This window comes from Nannobrachium achirus (genome assembly GCF_963921795.1).
Source record: "Nannobrachium achirus genome assembly, chromosome: 7".
NCBI classification, from domain to species: domain Eukaryota; kingdom Metazoa; phylum Chordata; class Actinopteri; order Myctophiformes; family Myctophidae; genus Nannobrachium; species Nannobrachium achirus.
The window spans coordinates 71,241,058-71,263,678 of NC_137816.1; the positions used below are offsets into that span (position 1 = coordinate 71,241,058).

Genomic DNA, 22,621 nt, shown 5'->3' on the forward strand with positions numbered 1-22,621 from the left:
ACTTTTAAACCTTTTTAAACGCCCCCAAAATTCCTTTCTGTGACGCAGAATGTAGCATTTTGTTGTTTAAAAGTCACGTGTGGTCAATTCCCCCAAAATATCGTGGCGACATTCGAGGGGAATTGAGAGAACCAGCATGACTGGAAACAAGGCCGGCAGTGACAGTCATGTATCCTGTCCAAGGTCAGTGACAGTCATGTATCCTGTCCAAGGTCTTCAGTGACAGTCATGTATCCTGTCCAAGGCCAGTGACAGTCATGTATCCTGTCCAAGGCCAGTGACAGTCATGTATCCTGTCCAAGGTCAGTGACAGTCATGTATCCTGTCCAAGGTCTTCAGTGACAGTCATGTATCCTGTCCAAGTGACAGTCATGTATCCTGTCCAAGGTCAGTGACAGTCATGTATCCTGTCCAAGGTCTTCAGTGACAGTCATGTATCCTGTCCAAGGTCAGTGACAGTCATGTATCCTGTCCAAGGCCAGTGACAGTCATGTATCCTGTCCAAGGTCAGTGACAGTCATGTATCCTGTCCAAGGCCTTCAGTGACAGTCATGTATCCTGTCCAAGGCCAGTGACAGTCATGTATCCTGTCCAAGGTCAGTGACAGTCATGTATCCTGTCCAAGGTCTTCAGTGACAGTCATGTATCCTGTCCAAGGCCAGTGACAGTCATGTATCCTGTCCAAGGTCAGTGACAGTCATGTATCCTGTCCAAGGTCTTCAGTGACAGTCATGTATCCTGTCCAAGGTCAGTGACAGTCATGTATCCTGTCCAAGGTCAGTGACAGTCATGTATCCTGTCCAAGGCCAGTGACAGTCATGTATCCTGTCCAAGGTCAGTGACAGTCATGTATCCTGTCCAAGGTCTTCAGTGACAGTCATGTATCCTGTCCAAGGTCAGTGACAGTCATGTATCCTGTCCAAGGTCAGTGACAGTCATGTATCCTGTCCAAGGTCAGTGACAGTCATGTATCCTGTCCAAGGTCTTCAGTGACAGTCATGTATCCTGTCCAAGGTCTTCAGTGACAGTCATGTATCCTGTCCAAGGCCTTCAGTGACAGTCATGTATCCTGTCCAAGGTCAGTGACAGTCATGTATCCTGTCCAAGGTCAGTGACAGTCATGTATCCTGTCCAAGGTCTTCAGTGACAGTCATGTATCCTGTCCAAGGTCAGTGACAGTCATGTATCCTGTCCAAGGTCAGTGACAGTCATGTATCCTGTCCAAGGTCAGTGACAGTCATGTATCCTGTCCAAGGCCAGTGACAGTCATGTATCCTGTCCAAGGCCAGTGACAGTCATGTATCCTGTCCAAGGTCAGTGACAGTCATGTATCCTGTCCAAGGTCAGTGACAGTCATGTATCCTGTCCAAGGCCAGTGACAGTCATGTATCCTGTCCAAGGTCAGTGACAGTCATGTATCCTGTCTAGGGATGTCCCGATACCACTTTTTTGCTGACCGAGTACGAGTACGAGTACTTCATTGTGAGTACTCGCCGATACCGAGTACCGATACGAGTACAATTAATAATAAAAAAAATAATAATAATAAAAAAAAAACAATGTCTTTAAATTATGTCGCTTTTTTATTTTCTCATCAGATGTTCCTCACTTTCTGGCTGTAACACATTAAATGGCATTGCTTTACCAGAACATGGCACAACTGCCGCACATTTCACTTTCTTTTCAAGTTTAGCCAATACCATTCAGTGCATTTCTTTCAGTAGCACATAATAACAGAAAAATAAAACAAGTAGCAACGACAAAGTCCAGGACTAAGTCTTTCAGTGCATTTCTTTCAGTAGCACATAGCATACAAAAACAGTGCTGCCTGTGGGTAATAATAACTTAGTACTACTAAGGCTTTTACAGACAAGTCAGGTTTTTTTTCAAAAAATAAATACAATAAAATAAAATAACACTTATTTAAAATAAATCAGCACTAAAGTAAATCAGCATGGTAAAGAAAGAGAGTGTGTGTGTGTGTGTGTGTGTGTGTGTGTGTGTGTGTGTGTGTGTGTGTGTGTGTGTGTGTGTGTGTGTGTGTGTGTGTGTGTGTGTGTCTGTCAGAGAGAGAAAGAGAGAGAGAATTATACAGAGGGCAAGAAAAGACTAGGCTGATAGTGATGATAATATAAAACATCTTCCCTGAATATGAAATAAAAGTAAACATCTTTCCTCAATGACATGCTACATGCAGTGCTACACATTCAGTAAAGTAAACTGGTAACTTTCAGTACCACATACAAAATACAAACTTAAGAAGAGCAACTTAAACATATAATTGTGAGGAGGCCATCTGTGAGGAAGACTAATTCTCTTTCTCCTCTGGGAAAGGGGGCAGGTTCTTTTTTATGAAGAGCAGCATCTCTGCATGCTCAGCTGTGATCCTGTTTCTGGTTTCATCTACAATGTGTGACACTGAGCTAAACAGCCTTTCACTGTCTACACTGGAACATGGAGCTGAGAGATATCTGCGAGACATTTGGGCCAGAGTGGGAAAGCGCACTTTGTTAACACCCCAGTACTGTAGTGGGTTGGTATCCTTGGGAGACAGGGACTCTCCCAGGTATTTCTCGAACTGAACGGCCCCACCTACTGGTGCTGCGCTCTGTGCTGCTGCTGCTTGCTCATTTGCTATCTGATCATACACACTGTCCAGACTGTTACTGGCCTGGTTCTTGTGTTTCTTTTTGGCAGGAGGTGCCTCCTGGCCCTCCACAACCTCTCCTTCAGGGGCAGACAGCTTCTGCAGCTCCAGTCTCACCATCTCTTTGGCTTCTGCAGCAGTGTTGGCGTTTGAGAAGAAAGAAACTTTGTACCTAAACAGAGAAAAATAAATAAAATGTCTTAGTACAGATCTCTTTCCCCCACACACACTATCTCCCCCTCACTCTCTCACTCCCCCCCCCCCACACACACACACACACACACACACACACACACACACACACACACACACACACACACACACACACACACACACACACACACACACACACACCCTCCCTCCCTTCCCCTCTCTCTCTCTCTCTCTCACACACACACACACACACACACACACACACACACACACACACACACACACACACACACACACACACACACACACACACTTTAATGTTTACCTCGGATCGAGTACAGTTGCGATGCTGTAGAGTGGGTTTCTTTCTGCGTCAGAGAAGCGTGTCTTGACGGCTGCAGCCAAAGTTGCCTTCATGGTTTTGATGCCACGGTCCTCTTCTGTTGTTTGGCTCAAAACTCGGTGAAGCACCATCACAGCGGGAATCACGTCGGATGCCAGGGCGTCAGATGAGCTCACTTTTCTAGTTAACGCCTCAAACGGAGCCAGGACAGTCATAGCGTGTTCAAGGAGGGTCCACTGGCTAGCGGCGAGGGTGGCGGGGAGGTCGTGTTCCGATGCATATAGTGTCAGAGCGCGCTTCTGCTCTGTGAGAGACTGCATCATGTAGTACGTGCTATTCCAGCGCGTCTTCACGTCTTGTTGTAGTCTTGCTATCGGCTGTCCAAGCTGGATCTGGGCGTCTTCCAAGTAGGAGTAGCCTTGTGGAGAATGTTTGAAGTGCCCCACAATTCTGCGTCCAATTGCCAGCGCGTCTTGTACGCTCTTCTGAGACAGCAGCCCCTCATTCACAACCAGTTGGAGGGTGTGAGCGACGCACGACAGGCTGGGCAGCTCAGCATCTCTCAGGCCTTTGATCATGTTTGCGCCGCTGTCCCTGACAACAACATGGACAGAGCTTTTGGGAATCCCCCAATTCTGAAGCATTTCCTCAAACACAGCTGCGATGGCTAGGCCAGTGTGAGAACCCCGAAACTGCTTTGCGTGTAGAATGGCATTTTCGCGAGTGAAATCATCCTTGATCCACTGCGCAGTTAAGCTTATCAAAGACATAGGGGTGATAGAGCTACTCCAAATGTCGGAGGTGAAGCTGATGTACGTTATGTTCAGCAGCAGCCCTTGCATGTGCGCTTTCACAGTGATGAGCAGCCTTGGCATTTGTGTGTCAGTGATGGCATGACGGCTGGGAATAGCGTACCTCGGGACTGCTACATGCATGAGATGGCGAAATCCCCTATTTTCCACCATTGAGAAGGGCTGGTCATCCAGAGCTATCATCGCTGTGAGTGCTTCTGTGAGTTGTACTGCCCGTGGATTGTCGTGTGCCATTTTTTCTCGCTTTTCCAAAGTTTGTTCCAAAGTTGGTTGTGTCCTTCCGCTGCTGCTGGCGTTCGTAAACAACAAGTACTCAGCCTCGTGTCTGCTTTTTAGATGTTTGATCAAATTGCTTGTGTTAAATGAGCTCACTTTCGTACCTCCTCGTGATATTTTATTGGTGCATTGTTTGCACTCTGCTTTGGTGTTGTCATCCTCACAAATCTTAAAATGTGTCCAAATTGCCGACATTGTTCCTCCTCACAAACAACACTGCACCGCGCCAACTTGCTGCTTGTCTGTTCCGTGATTCACTGCCCCACCCCCCACATGTGCACTCACTGCCAAGGGTGTCGCACCAAATTCTGGGCCCTGGGTATAAGGATTCACTGCTGGCCCCCCATGAATGTTCTTCATGGGGTATTAAAAAATAGCAGCTCTGCAAGCTTGCAGTGCGGCCCTGTGAGCTTGCATATCTGCTATTTTTCAATAGCAAAAGTATAAAAATAATTAAGGCCCTGGCTTTCACCTTGAGCCCTAGTAACTCAGTCCCACTTTTCTCCCCCTTGTTGTGACGCCCCTGCTTGGTATCGGAGGCTGGCGTGAGAAGTATCGGGCGAGTACGAGTACTGCAAAATAGGGTTGTATCGGGCCGAGTACCGATACCGCGAGTACCGATACCGCATCCCTAATCCTGTCCAAGGTCAGTGACAGTCATGTATCCTGTCCAAGGCCAGTGACAGTCATGTATCCTGTCCAAGGCCAGTGACAGTCATGTATCCTGTCCAAGGCCAGTGACAGTCATGTATCCTGTCCAAGGTCAGTGACAGTCATGTATCCTGTCCAAGGTCAGTGACAGTCATGTATCCTGTCCAAGGTCAGTGACAGTCATGTATCCTGTCCAAGGCCAGTGACAGTCATGTATCCTGTCCAAGGCCAGTGACAGTCATGTATCCTGTCCAAGGCCAGTGACAGTCATGTATCCTGTCCAAGGCCAGTGACAGTCATGTATCCTGTCCAAGGCCAGTGACAGTCATGTATCCTGTCCAAGGTCAGTGACAGTCATGTATCCTGTCCAAGGTCAGTGACAGTCATGTATCCTGTCCAAGGCCAGTGACAGTCATGTATCCTGTCCAAGGCCTTCGTTTTTCGGCCTGGGATGCAGCATTGCATGTTCTGTTGCTCTGTGGAACAAACTAACTACTGTATGTGTACTAGCTACTGTACTAACTACTGTAGTTTTGCATTTGTTATATTGCTGTTGATGTACTGACATATTATCGTGTTTATTATTGTGATGTTTTATCTGCTTATTGTAAATCGCTTTGAAGTAAAAACTGTAAACTGTACTGTATGTGTACTAACTAGTGTACTAACTACTCTATGTATGTGATAGCCTAGAGCATACAAACTAACTACTGTATGTGTGATAGCCTAGACCAGGGTTCCCCGATTAGTTTTCCCCAAGGGCCGAATTATATCTAGGGTACCAAGCCGAGGGCCACAACATTGAATTATGTCTAGGGTACCAAGCTGAGGGCCACAGCATTGAATCATGTCTAGGGTACCAAGCCGAGGGCCACAACATTGAATTATGTCTAGGGTACCAAGCTGAGGGCCACAGCATTGAATCATGTCTAGGGTACCAAGCCGAGGACATATGTAATGTGTCTCCAGACCACTAGAGGCAGTATGTTACAGGTTAATCATGTATAGTATATATATATATATGTAATGTGTCTCCAGACCACTAGAGGCAGTATGTTACAGGTTAATCATGTATAGTATATATATATATAATGTGTCTCCAGACCACTAGAGGCAGTATGTTACAGGTTAATCATGTATATATACATGTAATGTGTCTCCAGACCACTAGAGGCAGTATGTTACAGGTTAATCATGTATAGTATATATATATATGTAATGTGTCTCCAGACCACTAGGGGCAGTATGTTACTCACAGCGTAACTCAGAACCAGGTTAATCATGTATAGTATATATATATATGTAATGTGTCTCCAGACCACTAGGGGCAGTATGTTACTCACAGCGTTACTCAGAACCAGGTTAATCATGTATAGTATATATATATATATGTAATGTGTCTCCAGACCACTAGAGGCAGTATATTACTCACAGCGTAGCTCAGAACCAGGTTGATCATCCCCTCCTTGTCATCTCCCTGTCTTCCACTCAGACTGAACCACTCGTCCACCACGCTGCCTCCACACTGCCCCCCGCTGGCCTCTCTGAGACTGGCAGGGATGGAGACATGAGTCCAGGCTATCCTGTCATCCATGGAGAACGCTCTCTACACACACACACACACACACACACACACACACACACACACACACACACACACACACACACACACACACACACACACACACACACACAGGGATGGAGACATGAGTCCAGGCTATCCTGTCATCCATGGAGAAGGCTCTCTGTGGGGGGGGGGGGGCGATATGGAAAAATACAATATCACAATATTTTCCCAAGCCGTATCACGATACACCATTTTATCACCATTCTTTTTCACAGTGTTTTTTTATGGTTATTTTTCAAGTTACTTGACGAAAACTATACTCTCTGGGTTCCTTTTGGGAGGTCTAAATTGATCCTTACAAGTATGTAACTCTGACAGTATACAAATGAAACCAAATGGACCCTTACGGGGGGTCCATTTGGTTTCATTTGTATACTGTCAGAGTTAAGTGGAGACCTTGACATTTTAAAGTTTGAGAGAACTACTGATTTAGACCAAAATGCAGGTTTAAATTGAATTCTGCAACAAATCTCTGTATTAACGATTAAACAGGATTTTTTTACAAGGCTCCTTCAATTGTATCACGATATATACGATACCTCTGAAAAGGCATATCGTGGAGACATTGTATCGTCTCAACGATAATTATCACCATATCGCCCACACCTACTGTGGAGCGCACGCACACTAACGCACGCACGCACACACATGCACGCACGCACGCACACGCACGCACACGCACACACACACACACGTACACACACACACACACACACACACACACACACACACACACACACATAATCAACGTTATTAGACAGCTTGGTTGAATGCTTGATTCTGATTGGTCAATCACTGAAATCAGTGGTTTGTTATTTCTTGTTATTACCCGGCTTGTTTGAATGCTTGATTCTGATTGGTCAATCACTGTAATCAGCGGTGTGTTATTTCTTGATAACAGACCACTGCTAATCAAAGACTCAGAGCAGCTGCTGCAGTCAGGCTGCACTGTGTGGATTTAGTGCCGTATCCAACATGTCAGCCATGTAAACAAACACACAGCGTCATTTACAACTAAACGTTGCACTCAAGAATGTTTTTACAAACATCTGAATGGATTCTATTTGATCAACATTTCCCTGTTTTCCAAAGGCGAACGGCCGTGTTGTGCTGGGGAGATGCCCAGTGCAACACATGTGGAATACTTTCACTGCTGTAAGCAAGAAAATACTTTGTTTTGTTCCACGTCGGTGCCATATCAGTGTTACACAACAACCTGTTACCAGTAAGATGCCATATAAGTCTGTGCCATATCAGTGTTACACAACAACATGTACCAGTAAGATGCCATATAAGTCTGTGCCATATCAGTGTTACACAACAACCTGTTACCAGTAAGATGCCATATTCTGTGCCATATCAGTGTTACACAACAACCTGTTACCAGTAAGATGCCGTATAAGTCTGTGCCATATCAGTGTTACACAACAACATGTACCAGTAAGATGCCATATAAGTCTGTGCCATATCAGTGTTACACAACAACATGTACCAGTAAGACACGGGTAGCTTGATAACCCGGTAACAGTTATTATTGATTACCCGTTATCAATAAGCGTTGGACTTATCAATATAACCCTTATTGCACACTAATGAATGTAGGCGGGTGCAGTTATGAAAAAAAAGCACCTAACCCAAAAAAATTGCAACAAAAGGTTTTTCAACTGTTTTGTGTAGTACTAGAAGTTTGCGGCCCGAAGTCTAGAGTTCAGGCCGCTGCGCGGCCCTCACCGCCATGTTGCGGCAGTGTGGTGTGTGTAATGGCCAAATATGTTTTTTTTTGAGAAAAAAATATTTTTTGAAAAAAAATAGTTTTTTGAGAAAAATAGTTTTTTGAGAAAAAAATAGTTTTTGAGAAAAAAACATTTTTGAGAAAAACAATTTTTAGAAAAAAAATGTTTTGAGAAAAAAAGAATTTTTGAGAAAAAAAATTGAGAAAAAATAATTTTGAGAAAATTTTTTTTAGAAAAAAATAGTTTTTTGAGAAAAAAAAATTTTTGAGAAAAAAAAATTTGAGAAAAAAAATTGGGAAAAAAAATGTTGGAAAAAAAGTTTTGAAAAAAAAAATGGTGATGCGATGACGTGGTGTATACGGATGTTACTGCGATTAAGGTTAAAGAGAAAAGTGGGAAGTTGTGAGCTATTTTTGTGTGTGTGTGTGTGTGTGTGTGTGTGTGTGTGTGTGTGTTCTGGCTACGCCCCCCTCGGTTGAAATTGGATCCGCCGGTCCCATAGCTGGGAATACGAGCCAATGGACGGCGGTCACCGGTCACCATGGCAACGGGGGGCCAATGATAGAGTTAGGGCGGTATTCTGTGAGTTCTACCGACCTACTACGGACCTACATCTGATCTACATCTGATCTAGCTATGAGTTGAGGTGGATGTGAAGTGGGCGTGAATGGGCTTGGAAGTGGGATGCGGCAATAGGAGGAATGTAAGTATAGACTAGAAAAGAAAATTTCTAAGAAATTTTAAGTGTGCCTGCAGCTCGCTAAGTCTGTGCAACCTTGTGTAGCGGTTGGTGTTAGTGTTTCGTTTTGAGAGGGTCGTTCCCCCTGAAAAACACGTTTTGGCATGAAACGGTTACGTTTTGGCATGAAACGGTTACGTTTTGCGCGTTTATGGTGCCCCCTATGGGTCGAAGTGGAAATGCTTTTGGGTATATGTTCAGTATAGCGCCCCCCACTTGTGGTTAAAATTTGGTGTTGACTGGATGTTTCGTTTGTGATTTATGGCTACTTCTTACAAAACGGGCTCCTCCCGCTCCTCCCGCTTGGAACCCTGTTACGGAAGAACGGTATGGACTATCAAAATATCGTTTAAATATGTTTATCGCATGAGTCCATAGATCGTGTGTATCGATTTTTGTGAAATTTGGAGAAAATATGTAGGAAAAGGAGCAAAAAGTGTTTTTTGAAGAAAATTCAAAATGGCGGAAAATCTATCCTGATGCAAATGGGCGTGGCCTATATGAGGAGATGCGTCATGACCCAAGGAATCCAGGGAAAAAGGAATTTTAATTTTCCGACCCACGGTTCAAGAGTTACAAGCCGAAAGGTAAAGTGGACTGTTATAGCGCCACCATGAGGCCAACTGACGTAATTATTTTTTATTTAATCCTTGATATCATTATAAATCTCCTCTCCAAGTTTTGAAACTGTAGCCCCTATGGTTTGCAAGAAAAAAAATATTGAATGTGAGTTTTTGCGATTCCCATTATAAGTCAATGGGTAAAATTAATTCACTAATAAATTAATATCAATTAAACGATACAACTTTTCTCTTAGAAAAGTAATAGCACCCCATTCCCGGCCGAGCCGCACGTTTTGATGTATATATTGCGGCGGTGGCGTAAATCGCGCAGCACTTATTACGTGCCGAAATTTGCAAGGAACTTAATTACTTAAGTATGGCGGATTACAATAAGTGTTTTGCCATTGCATGGCAGGCACACTTAATTAGGTGTCCTTAACTCATTGCATGCCAGGCCCGATAGTCCCGAGATTATTTCAATGTCTTTCCCTGCCAGGCCCGATAGTCCCGAGAATTTCTGCCATTTTGAAAAAAAAATCAATTTCTTTTTCTGACCCCAAAAAATGTAGTAGGCATGATAGAAATCGCGAAATTGCATGTTTAACCCCCATAGCAACCCCATCTATCAAACATGGCAGCCATCTTTGTTTACATTTTAGGAAAACATAATGGCTTCTATCTCATGAATGCCTGAACGGATTTCCATTCGGATTTTTTTGTTTGAAAGCTGTGAGCAATGTGGACACACGTGGTGCATTATCTAGGCATGGGTGTGCATGATCCGTGCACTATGAATTACATGGAAGTCTATGGAGACTGGAGGCATGGTAGAGTACGAAGGTATTGTTTAACCCTCTAAGGCCCACGGTTGTAATATTACAACGTTTGTATTTTATCCAAAAAAAGGTTTAAATCATTTTATTTTAGCTCCCCCTACCACCTAAACACCACCATTGGATTCTATTGTTTAGTATTACAATGCCATTGGCCAAAATATTTGCATATAAATACCCCCCACAGGGGCTGACATTCACACCCGCCACACCCGCTGAAATTCCAGAGTTTTGACGAACAACATCTCACTTTTTCATGGAAGCTATACCTCACAAAAACATAAGTAAAATGCCTGTACTATTTTTTTTGGTGATCATTAGAATGTCTAGAACATGTACATATGTTATTATTGTGAAAAATATCCCCCATATGTAAATTAGAGCATGATTTATGATTTTTGATTTATGGCTATAAAATCTTACAAAAACATTTTTTTGAAAAAAACATTACATTTTCCTCTTAATAGGACTCCTACAACACAGTGACGTCATTACGTGCGCGTCCCGCGTCTCTGACGCATTCACGTTGCCTAGAGACGCATTCACGTCATTGCCCTGGGGTCCCACGGACGCATCCACGTTAAAATAATTTACCACGTCGCGAAAAAATATATATTTTAAAAAGTCCACAGACGCCACCATTATTCATGGGTGAAGGCATGTTACTTTACCCTACGTTAACACAAATGAAATCCGCGTAGAAAGTCTTAAAACAGACGATAGAACTAACAGTGCGTTCTATCGTCCACCGACGCCATTCTGTGCGCCCATAGATGGTCACAGAATTCAATGGGTGCCTGAGTTTTAGCGTAGCACCGGGCCGCTCTCTGATCATAGTGGCACAGCAAAAAAGGGGTTCCCCCACAAAGGGGTTCCCCCACAGAACGTGTGCAACTGACGGCGCAGAAACGTGACGTCTCTACACTGGCAAAACAACAGCGTCGCGGTCAGGGTCCCTGCGGAATGAACGTGTCGCAAACAGCATTTCGTTTCATTAATATCCTCGCCAGAAACTGCCTGCCGTCTGTCTGTCTCTTTCTGCATGCAGCGGAGCCACCGCACTCTGCACTGCAGCAGCATGAATGAACGTGCTCTCTCTGTCACTCTGATGTGATGCTGCTACGTTTAGCTACATGCTAAAGCTACTGCCGTGGCTGCTCTCTGGCACAGTCAGTGAGGCTGGCAGAGGGTCATAAACTCATTAAGTCATAAAAAGACGTCTGATTTTCAAAGCGGAGAAACTAATTATCTGTGATTTACAACAGCAGTTCTCCGGAGCGCTCCACTTTCTCATAGTATTACGTCGAGTGGTCTCTCCATACACAGAAGAATACTCAAATGTTTTACTTAAGTAAAAGTATCTTCTACTGCAAGTTAAAAGTCCGGAATTCAAAATGTACTTGAGTAAAAGTATAGGCTACACTTTAGGACTAAAAGTAAAAGTACTCATTATGCACAATTATTCTGTATCACATGTTACCAAATAATATCCTTTGAAAATAGCCATGGCTGAAGTGGTTGTGTAGGCTATACTTTTCAAAGTAACTAGTAAAGTTTTCAAGTAATTGTAGTGGAATAAGTACAATATTTGCCTCTGAGATGTAGTGGAGTAGAAGTAAAAGTAATGAAAATTGGAAATACTCCAGTAAAGTAAAAGTACCTTAAATTGTACTTATAAGTTACCTTTTTATTACCTCAAGAAAAGAAAAAAAAAGAACATTATTGCACCAAAGTAATCAACAAGCTAAAACTATACTATCAAAAATGTCCAAACATTAGCCTAATTGTAAAATAATATAAGATAGAGGCAAATATAAATAGCCGATCTAAAAGCTCACAATGCAAAAAATAAATAAAATGGGGACCCAAATTGGGGACCCATAATTTTTTTCTGGGACTCATTCGAATGACCACCTGTGGGTCCCGGGACCCATTACTTTGAAAACCTATTAACATCACTGCAACACCATCTGATTTTTTTCAATTTTTTATTTCAAGTATTTCTTAATGCGGGCCTTAGAGGGTTAATGGCGGGGAATGTGTTAAGAACTCATTATTTTCTTTTTTATTCTTTTTTATTGCACACTAATGAATGTAGGCGGGTGCAGTTATGAAAAAAAAGCACCTAACCCAAAAAAATTGCAACAAAAGGTTTTTCAACTGTTTTGTGTAGTACTAGAAGCATGTTACGGCAGTGTGGTGTGTGTAATGGCCAAATATGTTTTTTTTGAGAAAAAATAATTTTTTGAGAAAACAGTTTTTTGAGAAAAAATAGTTTTTTGAGAAAAAAATAGTTTTTTGAGAAAAAAATAGTTTTTGAGAAAAACATTTTTTTGAGAAAAACAAAATTTTTAGAAAAAAATGTTTTGAGAAAAAAAGAATTTTTGAGAAAAAAAAATTTTTGAGAAAAAAAAATTTTTTTTTGAGAAAAAAATAGTTTTTTGAGGAAAAAAATTTTTTTTGAGAAAAAAAAATTTTAGAAAAAAAAATTGGGAAAAAAAATTTGGGAAAAAAAAGTTTTGAAAAAAAAAAATGGTGATGCGATGACGTGGTGTATACGGATGTTACTGCGATTGAGGTGAAAGAGAAAAGTGGAAAGTTGTGAGCTATTTTTGTGTGTGTGTGTGTGTGTGTGTGTGTGTGTGTGTGTGTGTGTGTGTGTGTTCTGGCTACGCCCCCCTCGGTTGAAATTGGATCCGCCGGTCCCATAGCTGGGAATACGAGCCAGACACCGGTCACCGGTCACCATGGCAACGGGGGGCCAATGATAGAGTTAGGGCGGTATTCTGTGAGTTCTACCGACCTACTACGGACCTACATCTGATCTACATCTGATCTAGCTATGAGTTGAGGTGGATGTGAAGTGGGCGTGAATGGGCTTGGAAGTGGGATGCGGCAATAGGAGGAATGTAAGTATAGATTAGGTGTCCTTAAGAACTCATTCTGTGCCACATGACGGTTTTGACGTTTTTTTTCCAATAGCCCTGTGTGCCAATGACGGCTTATGACGTTTTTTGTGTTTTTTACATAGAAAAAAAAATAAAAATCTTTTTTTTTTTTTTTTTAAGATGTCAAAATGACCTGAGATCAGAGAGATGCTTTTCTCTGTTTGTGTGTTCGCTCCCTCGTTTAGCTGATTGAGAAAATGTGTGAAAATGTGTGTCCATTCTAGTGGATGGACACTTTTTTTTCATTCAAAAAATTATAAAAAAAAAATCATTTTTTTTCATTGCATAGTAAAGAAAAACATACAAAATCTCGGCACAGCTACCTTGGAGGCATTTTGGCATCTGGCACAGAATGAGTTAACACATCGGACGCCCACGTGGTTTTGACGTCTTAATTTGCTGGTGCTCATTTTACCTACCGGCGAGAGTACTGGCGAGAAAAGTAATCCGAGTAAATGTAATCCGAGTATGTCCTGTTTATTTCGCGAAAATCTTTTCTTTCAGTCAGGACCGTTTTTTATCATTTCTAAGCCACAGTGTTTGTGTTACGGCATGTAGAAGAGGCTGCCGTTTTAAGAAAAAAATGAAAAAAGGAAGAGAATCCGGAGATAACAGCATTTTTGTGCAGCCGCTAAACAGGAAGTCAACGAGACACACAGCACGTCCGGGTGACGTAATTGCGCGCTGCATGTTGGGAAATGGAGTTTGTTTCATCACCGCGGTAGCCAAGTGCAGTAGCTACAGTACAGTATAGTTTACTGTACAACGCGTCAAACGCGTCGTTGGGCCTCCAGCGACATCAAAGAAATTGACTTGTAGACACCACGTGGGCATCCGATGTGTTAATAACATACTAAAAGTCTACCAAAGTCTGACCACTGGAAAGGTGTCATTTTCAAGATGGCGTCCAGGATGGACAAACATTCATTAAAATACTCTAACTCCTTCATTATTTACCCTAGACAAGTATTTTTTGTGTCAAACCCTATGTTTATGTGGCCTAGGAATCCATTGGACTTGTCCAAATTGCAAAAATACAATTACATAATTCCGAAATCTAATATTGTGTCTGTGACTCTATTATAACCCACTGAAAGGGCCAACCGTTTCAAGTTACCTAACTTAATATGTATTAAATACCACATAGTTATTTCTTTACATTTGTGTTTCACTTGAACAAGACTGAAATGTCATAGTTCCACCCCTACTGTACATACTAATTTTTTTATTTTTCTTGCAGACAAGCACAGTGTCATCTTGTAGGGGCAAAACGTGAAATACATTAAATAGATTTTCAAAACAACTTTCTCATATATTAGGAAGGTGTATATTCTAGGAACAGTATGAGTGTGCAAAGAGGGGTTTTGGTGAGTATGGAGGTTAGTGCAGAGCTGTCTGAGCCTACTGTACTTGTCTACTGGGTGCCTATAGGCAGAGCTGTCTGAGCCTACTGTACTTGTCTACTGGGTGCCTATAGGCAGAGCTGTCTGAGCCTACTGTACTTGTCTACTGGGTGCCTATAGGCAGAGCTGTCTGAGCCTACTGTACTTGTCTACTGGGTGCCTATAGGCAGAGCTGTCTGAGCCTACTGTACTTGTCTACTGGGTGCCTATAGGCAGAGCTGGTGAATAAGGCCTAGGGTGCAGAGTATGGGGATGGGGCCGGGGTGGGTGAAAAGGTAAGCGGGCTCGTCTAAGAGTTTAGTGGACCTATAAGGAGCCCTTCAGGTGGGTGTGGGAGTAAGGGTATCTTGATAGCTCCCTGGGCACTTGGATATGTTCCATTGGGCTATGTAGTGGGGCACTTGGATATGTTCCATTGGGCTATGTAGTGGGGCACTTGGATATGTCCCATTGGGCTATGTAGTGGGGCACTTGGATATGTTCCATTGGGCGATGTAGTGGGGCACTTGGATATGTCCCATTGGGCTATGTAGTGGGGCACTTGGATATGTTCCATTGGGCGATGTAGTGGGGCACTTGGATATGTCCCATTGGGCTATGTAGTGGGGCACTTGGATATGTCCCATTGGGCTGTGTAGTGGGGCACTTGGATATGTTCCATTGGGCTATGTAATGGGGCACTTGGATATGTCCCATTGGGCTATGTAGTGGGGCACTTGGATATGTTCCATTGGGCTATGTAGTGGGGCACTTGGATATGTTCCATTGGGCTATGTAGTGGGGCACTTGGATATGTCCCATTGGGCTATGTAGTGGGGCACTTGGATATGTTCCATTGGGCGATGTAGTGGGGCACTTGGATATGTCCCATTGGGCTATGTAGTGGGGCACTTGGATATGTCCCATTGGGCTGTGTAGTGGGGCACTTGGATATGTTCCATTGGGCTATGTAATGGGGCACTTGGATATGTCCCATTGGGCTATGTAGTGGGGCACTTGGATATGTTCCATTGGGCTATGTAGTGGGGCACTTGGATATGTTCCATTGGGCTATGTAGTGGGGCACTTGGATATGTTCCATTGGGCTATGTAGTGGGGCACTTGGATATGTTCCATTGGGCTGTGTAGTGGGGCACTTGGATATGTTCCATTGGGCGATGTAGTGGGGCACTTGGATATGTTCCATTGGGCTGTGTAGTGGGGCACTTGGATATGTTCCATTGGGCTATGTAGTGGGGCACTTGGATATGTTCCATTGGGCGATGTAGTGGGGCACTTGGATATGTTCCATTGGGTATGGATGTTGTAGTGGGGCACTTGGAAGCCCAGTTCTGTTCAGAATGTGTCGTCTCATACTGCATCTTTAATAAAGATACCAGTTCTGTTCAGAATGTGTCGTCTCATACTGCATCTTTAATAAAGATACCAGTTCTGTTCAGAATGTGTCGTCTCATACTGCATCTTTAATAAAGATACCAGTTCTGTTCAGAATGTGTCGTCTCATACTGCATCTTTCCACAACATATTATAAAAGGCTCAACAGTGGTCTGATAAAAGCCTGGATCAATAAGCAGGATCAATAATCAGGATCTTTAAAGGAGCTATAGTCAACTTTTTCATTGTAGGGCCGACACTTTGTTTACATCCTAGTCTATAGACTAGAATGTAAACAAAGTGTTGGTCTATGGCCAAAATGATTATTTTATCATTATTTTACGCTTTTTGTGGTCATTTTTGAATAGAAACACATGTATGAAGCTTATGTTTTAATAAAATATTTTCGAAACATTGTTTTTATTTTAGCATCCGTTTTTCAAGAAAAAGTTGACTATAGCTCCTTTAAGGTGCTCCTTATCAATAAGAATTAACGAGCTTCATCTCTAACCCTGAGGGTCAGAACATGGGGGCGTGGCCAGAACATGAACATGGGGGCGTGGCCGCATCAGCCTGGGTGACAGCAGACTGCTGGGTGAACGCTGGTGCTTTGGCATGGATCAACTTTCTCTCCTAAAATAAATGTTAGCACTTTGGCTGCAGCGTGAGGACGCTTCTTTATCTTCTAAAGCAGGGCTTTTCAAAGTGGGTGACGGGGCACCCTGGGGTGACAGGGCACCCTGGGGTGCCGTGACGGCAGTCCAGGGGTGCCGCGAGATCATTTGAAAATATTTGGAATTTATTTGGACACTTGAAAAAATATTTAGTATCATTTTAAACTTGAAGTACAAAGTTATTTTCAGTCAGTTCTAACCAAAATGGCTGTTATCTCAACGTTTTCCTCGCAACATAATCACTAAAATATCGTCACTGTCGGGCAGAAACATCGTATCTCCAAGTTTCAAATGTGTACGTCTTTTGGTAAAGCAAAGCCCTGCTTCATCATACAAGACTGTCGCACAGAACTAGTGAAAACAGCCGATCTACAAGCGTTGCGAGGCGTTGTGTGCTTGTAGATCTGCTGTTTTAGTACATTTTATAGATGGTAAATACAAAATGAAGGGTTTTGGACATACAAGGTTTCCACCCGACAACGACGATATGCTATAAATATAAGGTGCTGGGAGTGAAAATTATAATGTAGGGGTGCCTCGGATTAAAACAATATTTATGGGGTGACCTGAGACAAAAACAGTTTGGGAACCCCTGCTCTATGGAATCCTCCAGACTGAAATCAGTCCCCAGGACTGAGAACTTTAACCCCTGCATAAAGTCAATGCCTAAAAATTCGTCACTCTGCTATTTCATAGCCAAGAGATTTGGTCGAGAGTGAAAAAAAAGAGACTGTATCTGTTTGACCAATTCTAGAGGGTTTAAATGGTACCGGATATGCAGCTCAGCAGATAAAAGGTGAACTTATCCCAGTGATAAATTTAAATCTCCATTATGTGATTATCGTTTGTTTTTATCACGGTAAACGATAACAATTTAACCCATTTAGAATGGGTACACTGTATTGTTTATCATTATTTTATGTTTTAAAAAGAAAAATAGCAGATCTACAAGCTCACAGCACGCGGTGGGCTTGTAGATCTGCTATTTTTCACTGGTTAAAGCATGCAATAATCCTAGGCCTGAATGGGTTAAAAATAAGTAGAATAATATAATAATAATAATGATAATGATATTAACCTCATCAAAGATCTCCAAGTAGAAGGAATCCACTCCAGCAGGAAGGCTACATAATGTTTAATATTAATAATAATGTTTAATATTAATAATGTTTAATATTAATAATAATGTTTAATATTAATAATGTTTAATATTAATAATAATGTTTAATAATCACCTCATCAAAGATCTCCAGATAGAAGGAATCCACTCCAGCAGGAACGCTACATTATAATGTTTAATATTAATAATAATGTTTAATATTAATAATAATGTTTAATATTAATAATAATGTTTAATAATAACCTCATCAAAGATCTCCAAGTAGAAGGAATCCACTCCAGCAGGAACGCTACATTATAATGTTTAATATTAATAATAATGTTTAATATTATTAATAATGTTTAATATTAATAATAATGTTTAATAATAACCTCATCAAAGATCTCCAGATAGAAGGAATCCACTCCAGCAGGAACGCTACATTGGATGACTTTGTTCCATCGAGGGTTCTTGGCTCCGTTGTGCGCGGTCGGCGTCTCGTAGACGGCGTAGCCCAGACGCACCCGACAGTACGGGTCCATGCGCGTCATACCGTAGTTCTTAGCTAGCTTAGCCTGGGAGAGAGAGACATAGAGAGAGAGAGAGAGAGACAGAGACACAGAGAGAGAGAGAGAGAGAGACAGAGACACAGAGAGAGAGAGAGACAGAGACAGAGACACAGAGAGAGAGAGAGAGAGAGAGAGAGAGAGAGAGAGAGAGATTAACCCATTAACTCATACCCTGCCAAAAAAGACGTTTCTATGATAAAAACGTCTTTAAAACGTCTCACTATGGACCTCACTATGGACCTCCCTGCCAGACGTCTTCTGAACGTCTTTTTAAAAAAAAATAATAAAACATTTTTGAAAAAAATGTTTTTGAAAAAAAAAATGTTGGACCTCCAACAGTGTACTAGGCATGATGGCGATCGCGAAATTGCATGTTTAACCCCCATACCAACCCCATCTTTCAAACATGGCAGCCATGTTTGTTTACATTTGAAGAAAACATAAGGGCTGCCTTCTCCTGAATGCCTGAACGGATTTCCAAGCAGATTTTTTTGTTTGAAAGCTGTGAAAAGCATGCACATGCATAGTGCATGATCTGTGCACGAATGTGTGCACCAGCGTGCACACTATTTTTTTAACCCTTTGTTGGCGAACCGGCAATTAGGGGTGTAACGATATAGTAACTGTATCGAAATATCGTTTTTAACTTCAAAAATCGAAGTATATCGAAATGAAAACAGCTAAAATCGAATCGTATTGTTTTATTTTGTATCGTATCGAATCGGCAGTGCAAAGAATCGATTGTATCGATACTACCTACTTGTGCATTGTATTTAGCATTTTTAAGAAGAAAAAAATAAAAGGAGGGGTTTAATTACTTTTCCGTTCCATATAGCTACAAGGTGCAGGTTTGTCAATATACAATGACCATGTATTTGGCAGATAATCACTGTGTTTACTTATTTATATCCATAATAATACATGTTTCCCTTAAAAACCTGCACTATCCACACCTTTCACACAGATTTAATTTCTTTGCTAAATAGTTACTATATCGATTTTAAATAATTAAATCGAATCGTATCGTATCGCCATGAATGAACCAATATCGTCCAAGGTCATCCCAAATGAATTTAAATATGCCACTGACTGAGTTAAAGGACAACTTTAGTTTTTTTACAACAAGGGTTCATATTTTAGATTGTAATTAAAGGATATAAAATATGAGTGTTAAAAAAAAATCATTTACTTCTTTCTATTGCTTTAGAGATTCTTATTTCAGTGGTTGGGGGCATGCGTACAAGTTGGTAAATATGTAATTTTTCACAGAATAAGCCCATTCCCAAGATACAATGCAACCTTTCATGGTTGGATGTGACTTATGGGGGCTAGAAGTGTTACTGTAAATAGCAATAAAGAAACTGCTGGCTTATTGTGTCTAAAAAGACATATTTAGCCACTTGTACGCATGCCCCCATGCATACGCATGCCCCACATGTTAGCACGGTAAACACGATAAAACAATAGAACGAAGCAAATGAAAACACTTTAAAACTCACCTTTTCTTTTCTCTGATTACAATCTAAAATATGAACCCTTGTTGTAAAAAAACAAAGTTGTCCTTTAAAGGAGTAGTTCACCCCAAAAATGACTTTTTTTCTATTGATTACTCAGGCCATGGAGAGTAGAGTTCAATAATATCTTTTGTTTTTTGTAACATTCCTAAGACAAAAATGTGATAACAATACATTTACCCCCATTGATTCCGGATGGTGACCCGTTTCGAAACGGGTCACCATCCGGAATCAATGGGGGGTAAATTTACTGGGGAAAAAAAAAAATTGTCTTAGGAATGTGACAAAAACCAAAAAATATTATTGAACTCTACTCTCCATGGCCTGAGTAATCAATAGAAAAAAAGTCATTTTGGGGATGAACTACTCCTTTAAGACCAAAGGTGCAGATTTTACTAAATGTTTCTAAATCAGTTCTCAAACTCTTTGCCTCAATGGTTATTTGTCAAGTTACTTAAAGGACCACCTCACCTCTGGGACAACCAGATGTTATTTTATTGTTGTTTGGGACACGATCAACACAATCCTGAGTTATTATTTGTGTTCAATCTCTGTGTTTTTAGATATTTTAGTATTTCAGCATGGCTACAACAAGATCTGGTTGTCCCAGAGGTGAGGTGATCCTTTAACAGTACAACTTTGATTATGGAGAGGGCCACTATATTTTCACACTCACTCCAGAGGGCCACAATGCATACAGTCAAAAATAGCAAAAATAGCCGATCTACAAGCTCAAAACGCAGCGCAGTGGAACACTATTTTTGAATTGGAATCCTACATTATTTTTCGCTATTCTTGAATTGGAATCCTGAAAAATTAAATTTGTATTTAATTTCAAATGCATTTATATGTTCTTATGTTAACTGTATGAACTTAAATACAAATACATTGTGCATAAAAAAAAGACCATTACTAGACATTAAGCTACTACTGTAGACTACTACTGTAGACTGAAGTAATTAAAGCGGGTCATGTTTGCATGTTTGGAATTTTAACAGCTGAAATCAATGATATATTATCATAGTATTCTGATATTAACCTGCGGGCCGCATTAAGTGAAGGTGGGGGCCGCCAGTCGCCCATGTATGACCTACAAGCAGGGCTCCAGGGTGCGACCTATATGCCACCTATATGCGACCTATATGCCACCTATATGCCACCTATATGCAACCTATATGCGACCTAATTTCATAACGTGCAAGTTAAAATTTAAACAGGTCGCACCTGTGCGACTTGGTTGGAGGATGAGTGAAAAATAAAAAATCCTGGAGGACCGTCTCTCTCTCTCTCTCTCTCTGTGTCTGCCTGCTGTGCAGAAGAGCCTCATCGCTCCTCCTCTCTCTCACACACAAACAAACACACACACACATACGCACGCACATACACACACTTAAACTAGAGCGGAGACTCATCGTGGAGAGACAGATTCACTCTCCTTCTCTCTCACTCACCAATCACCATGGATAGATCTCAATTCTCAAATACTAACCTTTCTTTGTATAACCATGCTTTTGCTGTTGTCACCTCAAACTGGATAATCTATAATCCATGGAGCTGTGGTGGGTTGTTTGCTATTAGATTAGCTATTGATTAGCAATCACTCGTGTATGTCTTCAACCTCAGGTTACAGACATTAAACTACTGTTACGTGCGAAACAGCTGTGGCTCGTTAAGTTCCAAAATGCGCATTTCTCACTTCATAGACGATTAGCTGAAATGTACGCCACCTGAAAACTTTTCTGTCTTTTTTTTTTTTTTCTTTTTTTTTTTTTTTTTATCCCACGATTTTTGTAACCCATTTTTTCACCCGGTGCCAATTGCCTAAGCTGTGATCCTGGGCTCTACTCTCCCTCTGCCAACCTGGGGAGGGCCCCGAACTGAGCTCATGCTTCCTTCAATGCATGAGGAGTGAGCAGGCCGCTTCTTATCACCTGACAGGGGGAGCTTCCCCGGTTGGACGTAGCGCGTGGAAGGAACACGTTATTCCAACCAGTTCCACTCCCCTCCATCAGGCGCCCCGGCTGGCCAGGGGGAGGCTTTATAGAGACCAGGATTACTGCATGTTTTTGTGAGGGTATCTACCCTAGGAGACACGGGGAGAACATGCAAACTCCACACAGAAAGGCCCTTTTGCCAACCCCACCTAGGGTGTGGGCACTGATGACGCGGAGGAGGGAACACGCCCCCAGCACCCACAGTGTCCCCCGGCGGGAATCGAACCCAGGACCTTCTAGCTGTGAGGCGACAGCACTACTGACTGCGCCACCGTGCCCAAACTTTTCTGTCTTTGATGTATAGCGTGTGTATCGTGTTGTTAGTGTGTGTGTGTGTGTGTGTGCGTGTGTGCGTGTGTGTGTGTGCGTGCGTGCGTGCGTGCGTGCGTGCGTGCGTGCGTGTGTGCGTGTGCGTGTGTGCGTGCGTGCGTGCGTGCGTGCGTGCGTGTGTGTGTGTGTGTGTGTGTGTGCGTGTCCAAGTGAATGATATCAAGTAGCCAGCTACTTCCCAGTATCTCCTCTTGAAACTGACTTCTACTTCACTCCAAAGGGACAGTTTTATTTTTCCATCCTGAATGGCACTAGGCCAAATATTATTATTTCATTTAGTCTACAGTATGTTGTGCATTAATGCAACTGAAAGTCAAAGTTCTAGGTATTACAGTTATA

General features: G+C 42.0%; 1 protein-coding gene across 1 annotated transcript in view; it reads right to left on the reverse strand.

Moving 5' to 3' along the window:
• tollip (toll interacting protein) overlaps positions 1-22,621 on the reverse strand; it is a 43,097-nt gene that overhangs the window by 12,337 nt on the left and 8,139 nt on the right. The window contains exons 3-4 of the mRNA XM_080729898.1: positions 18,268-18,450; positions 6,315-6,488 (exon numbers count right to left, since the gene is read on the reverse strand). Coding sequence (XP_080586024.1) covers positions 6,315-6,488; positions 18,268-18,450 — 357 coding nt within the window. The remainder of the gene's footprint in view (positions 1-6,314; positions 6,489-18,267; positions 18,451-22,621) is intronic.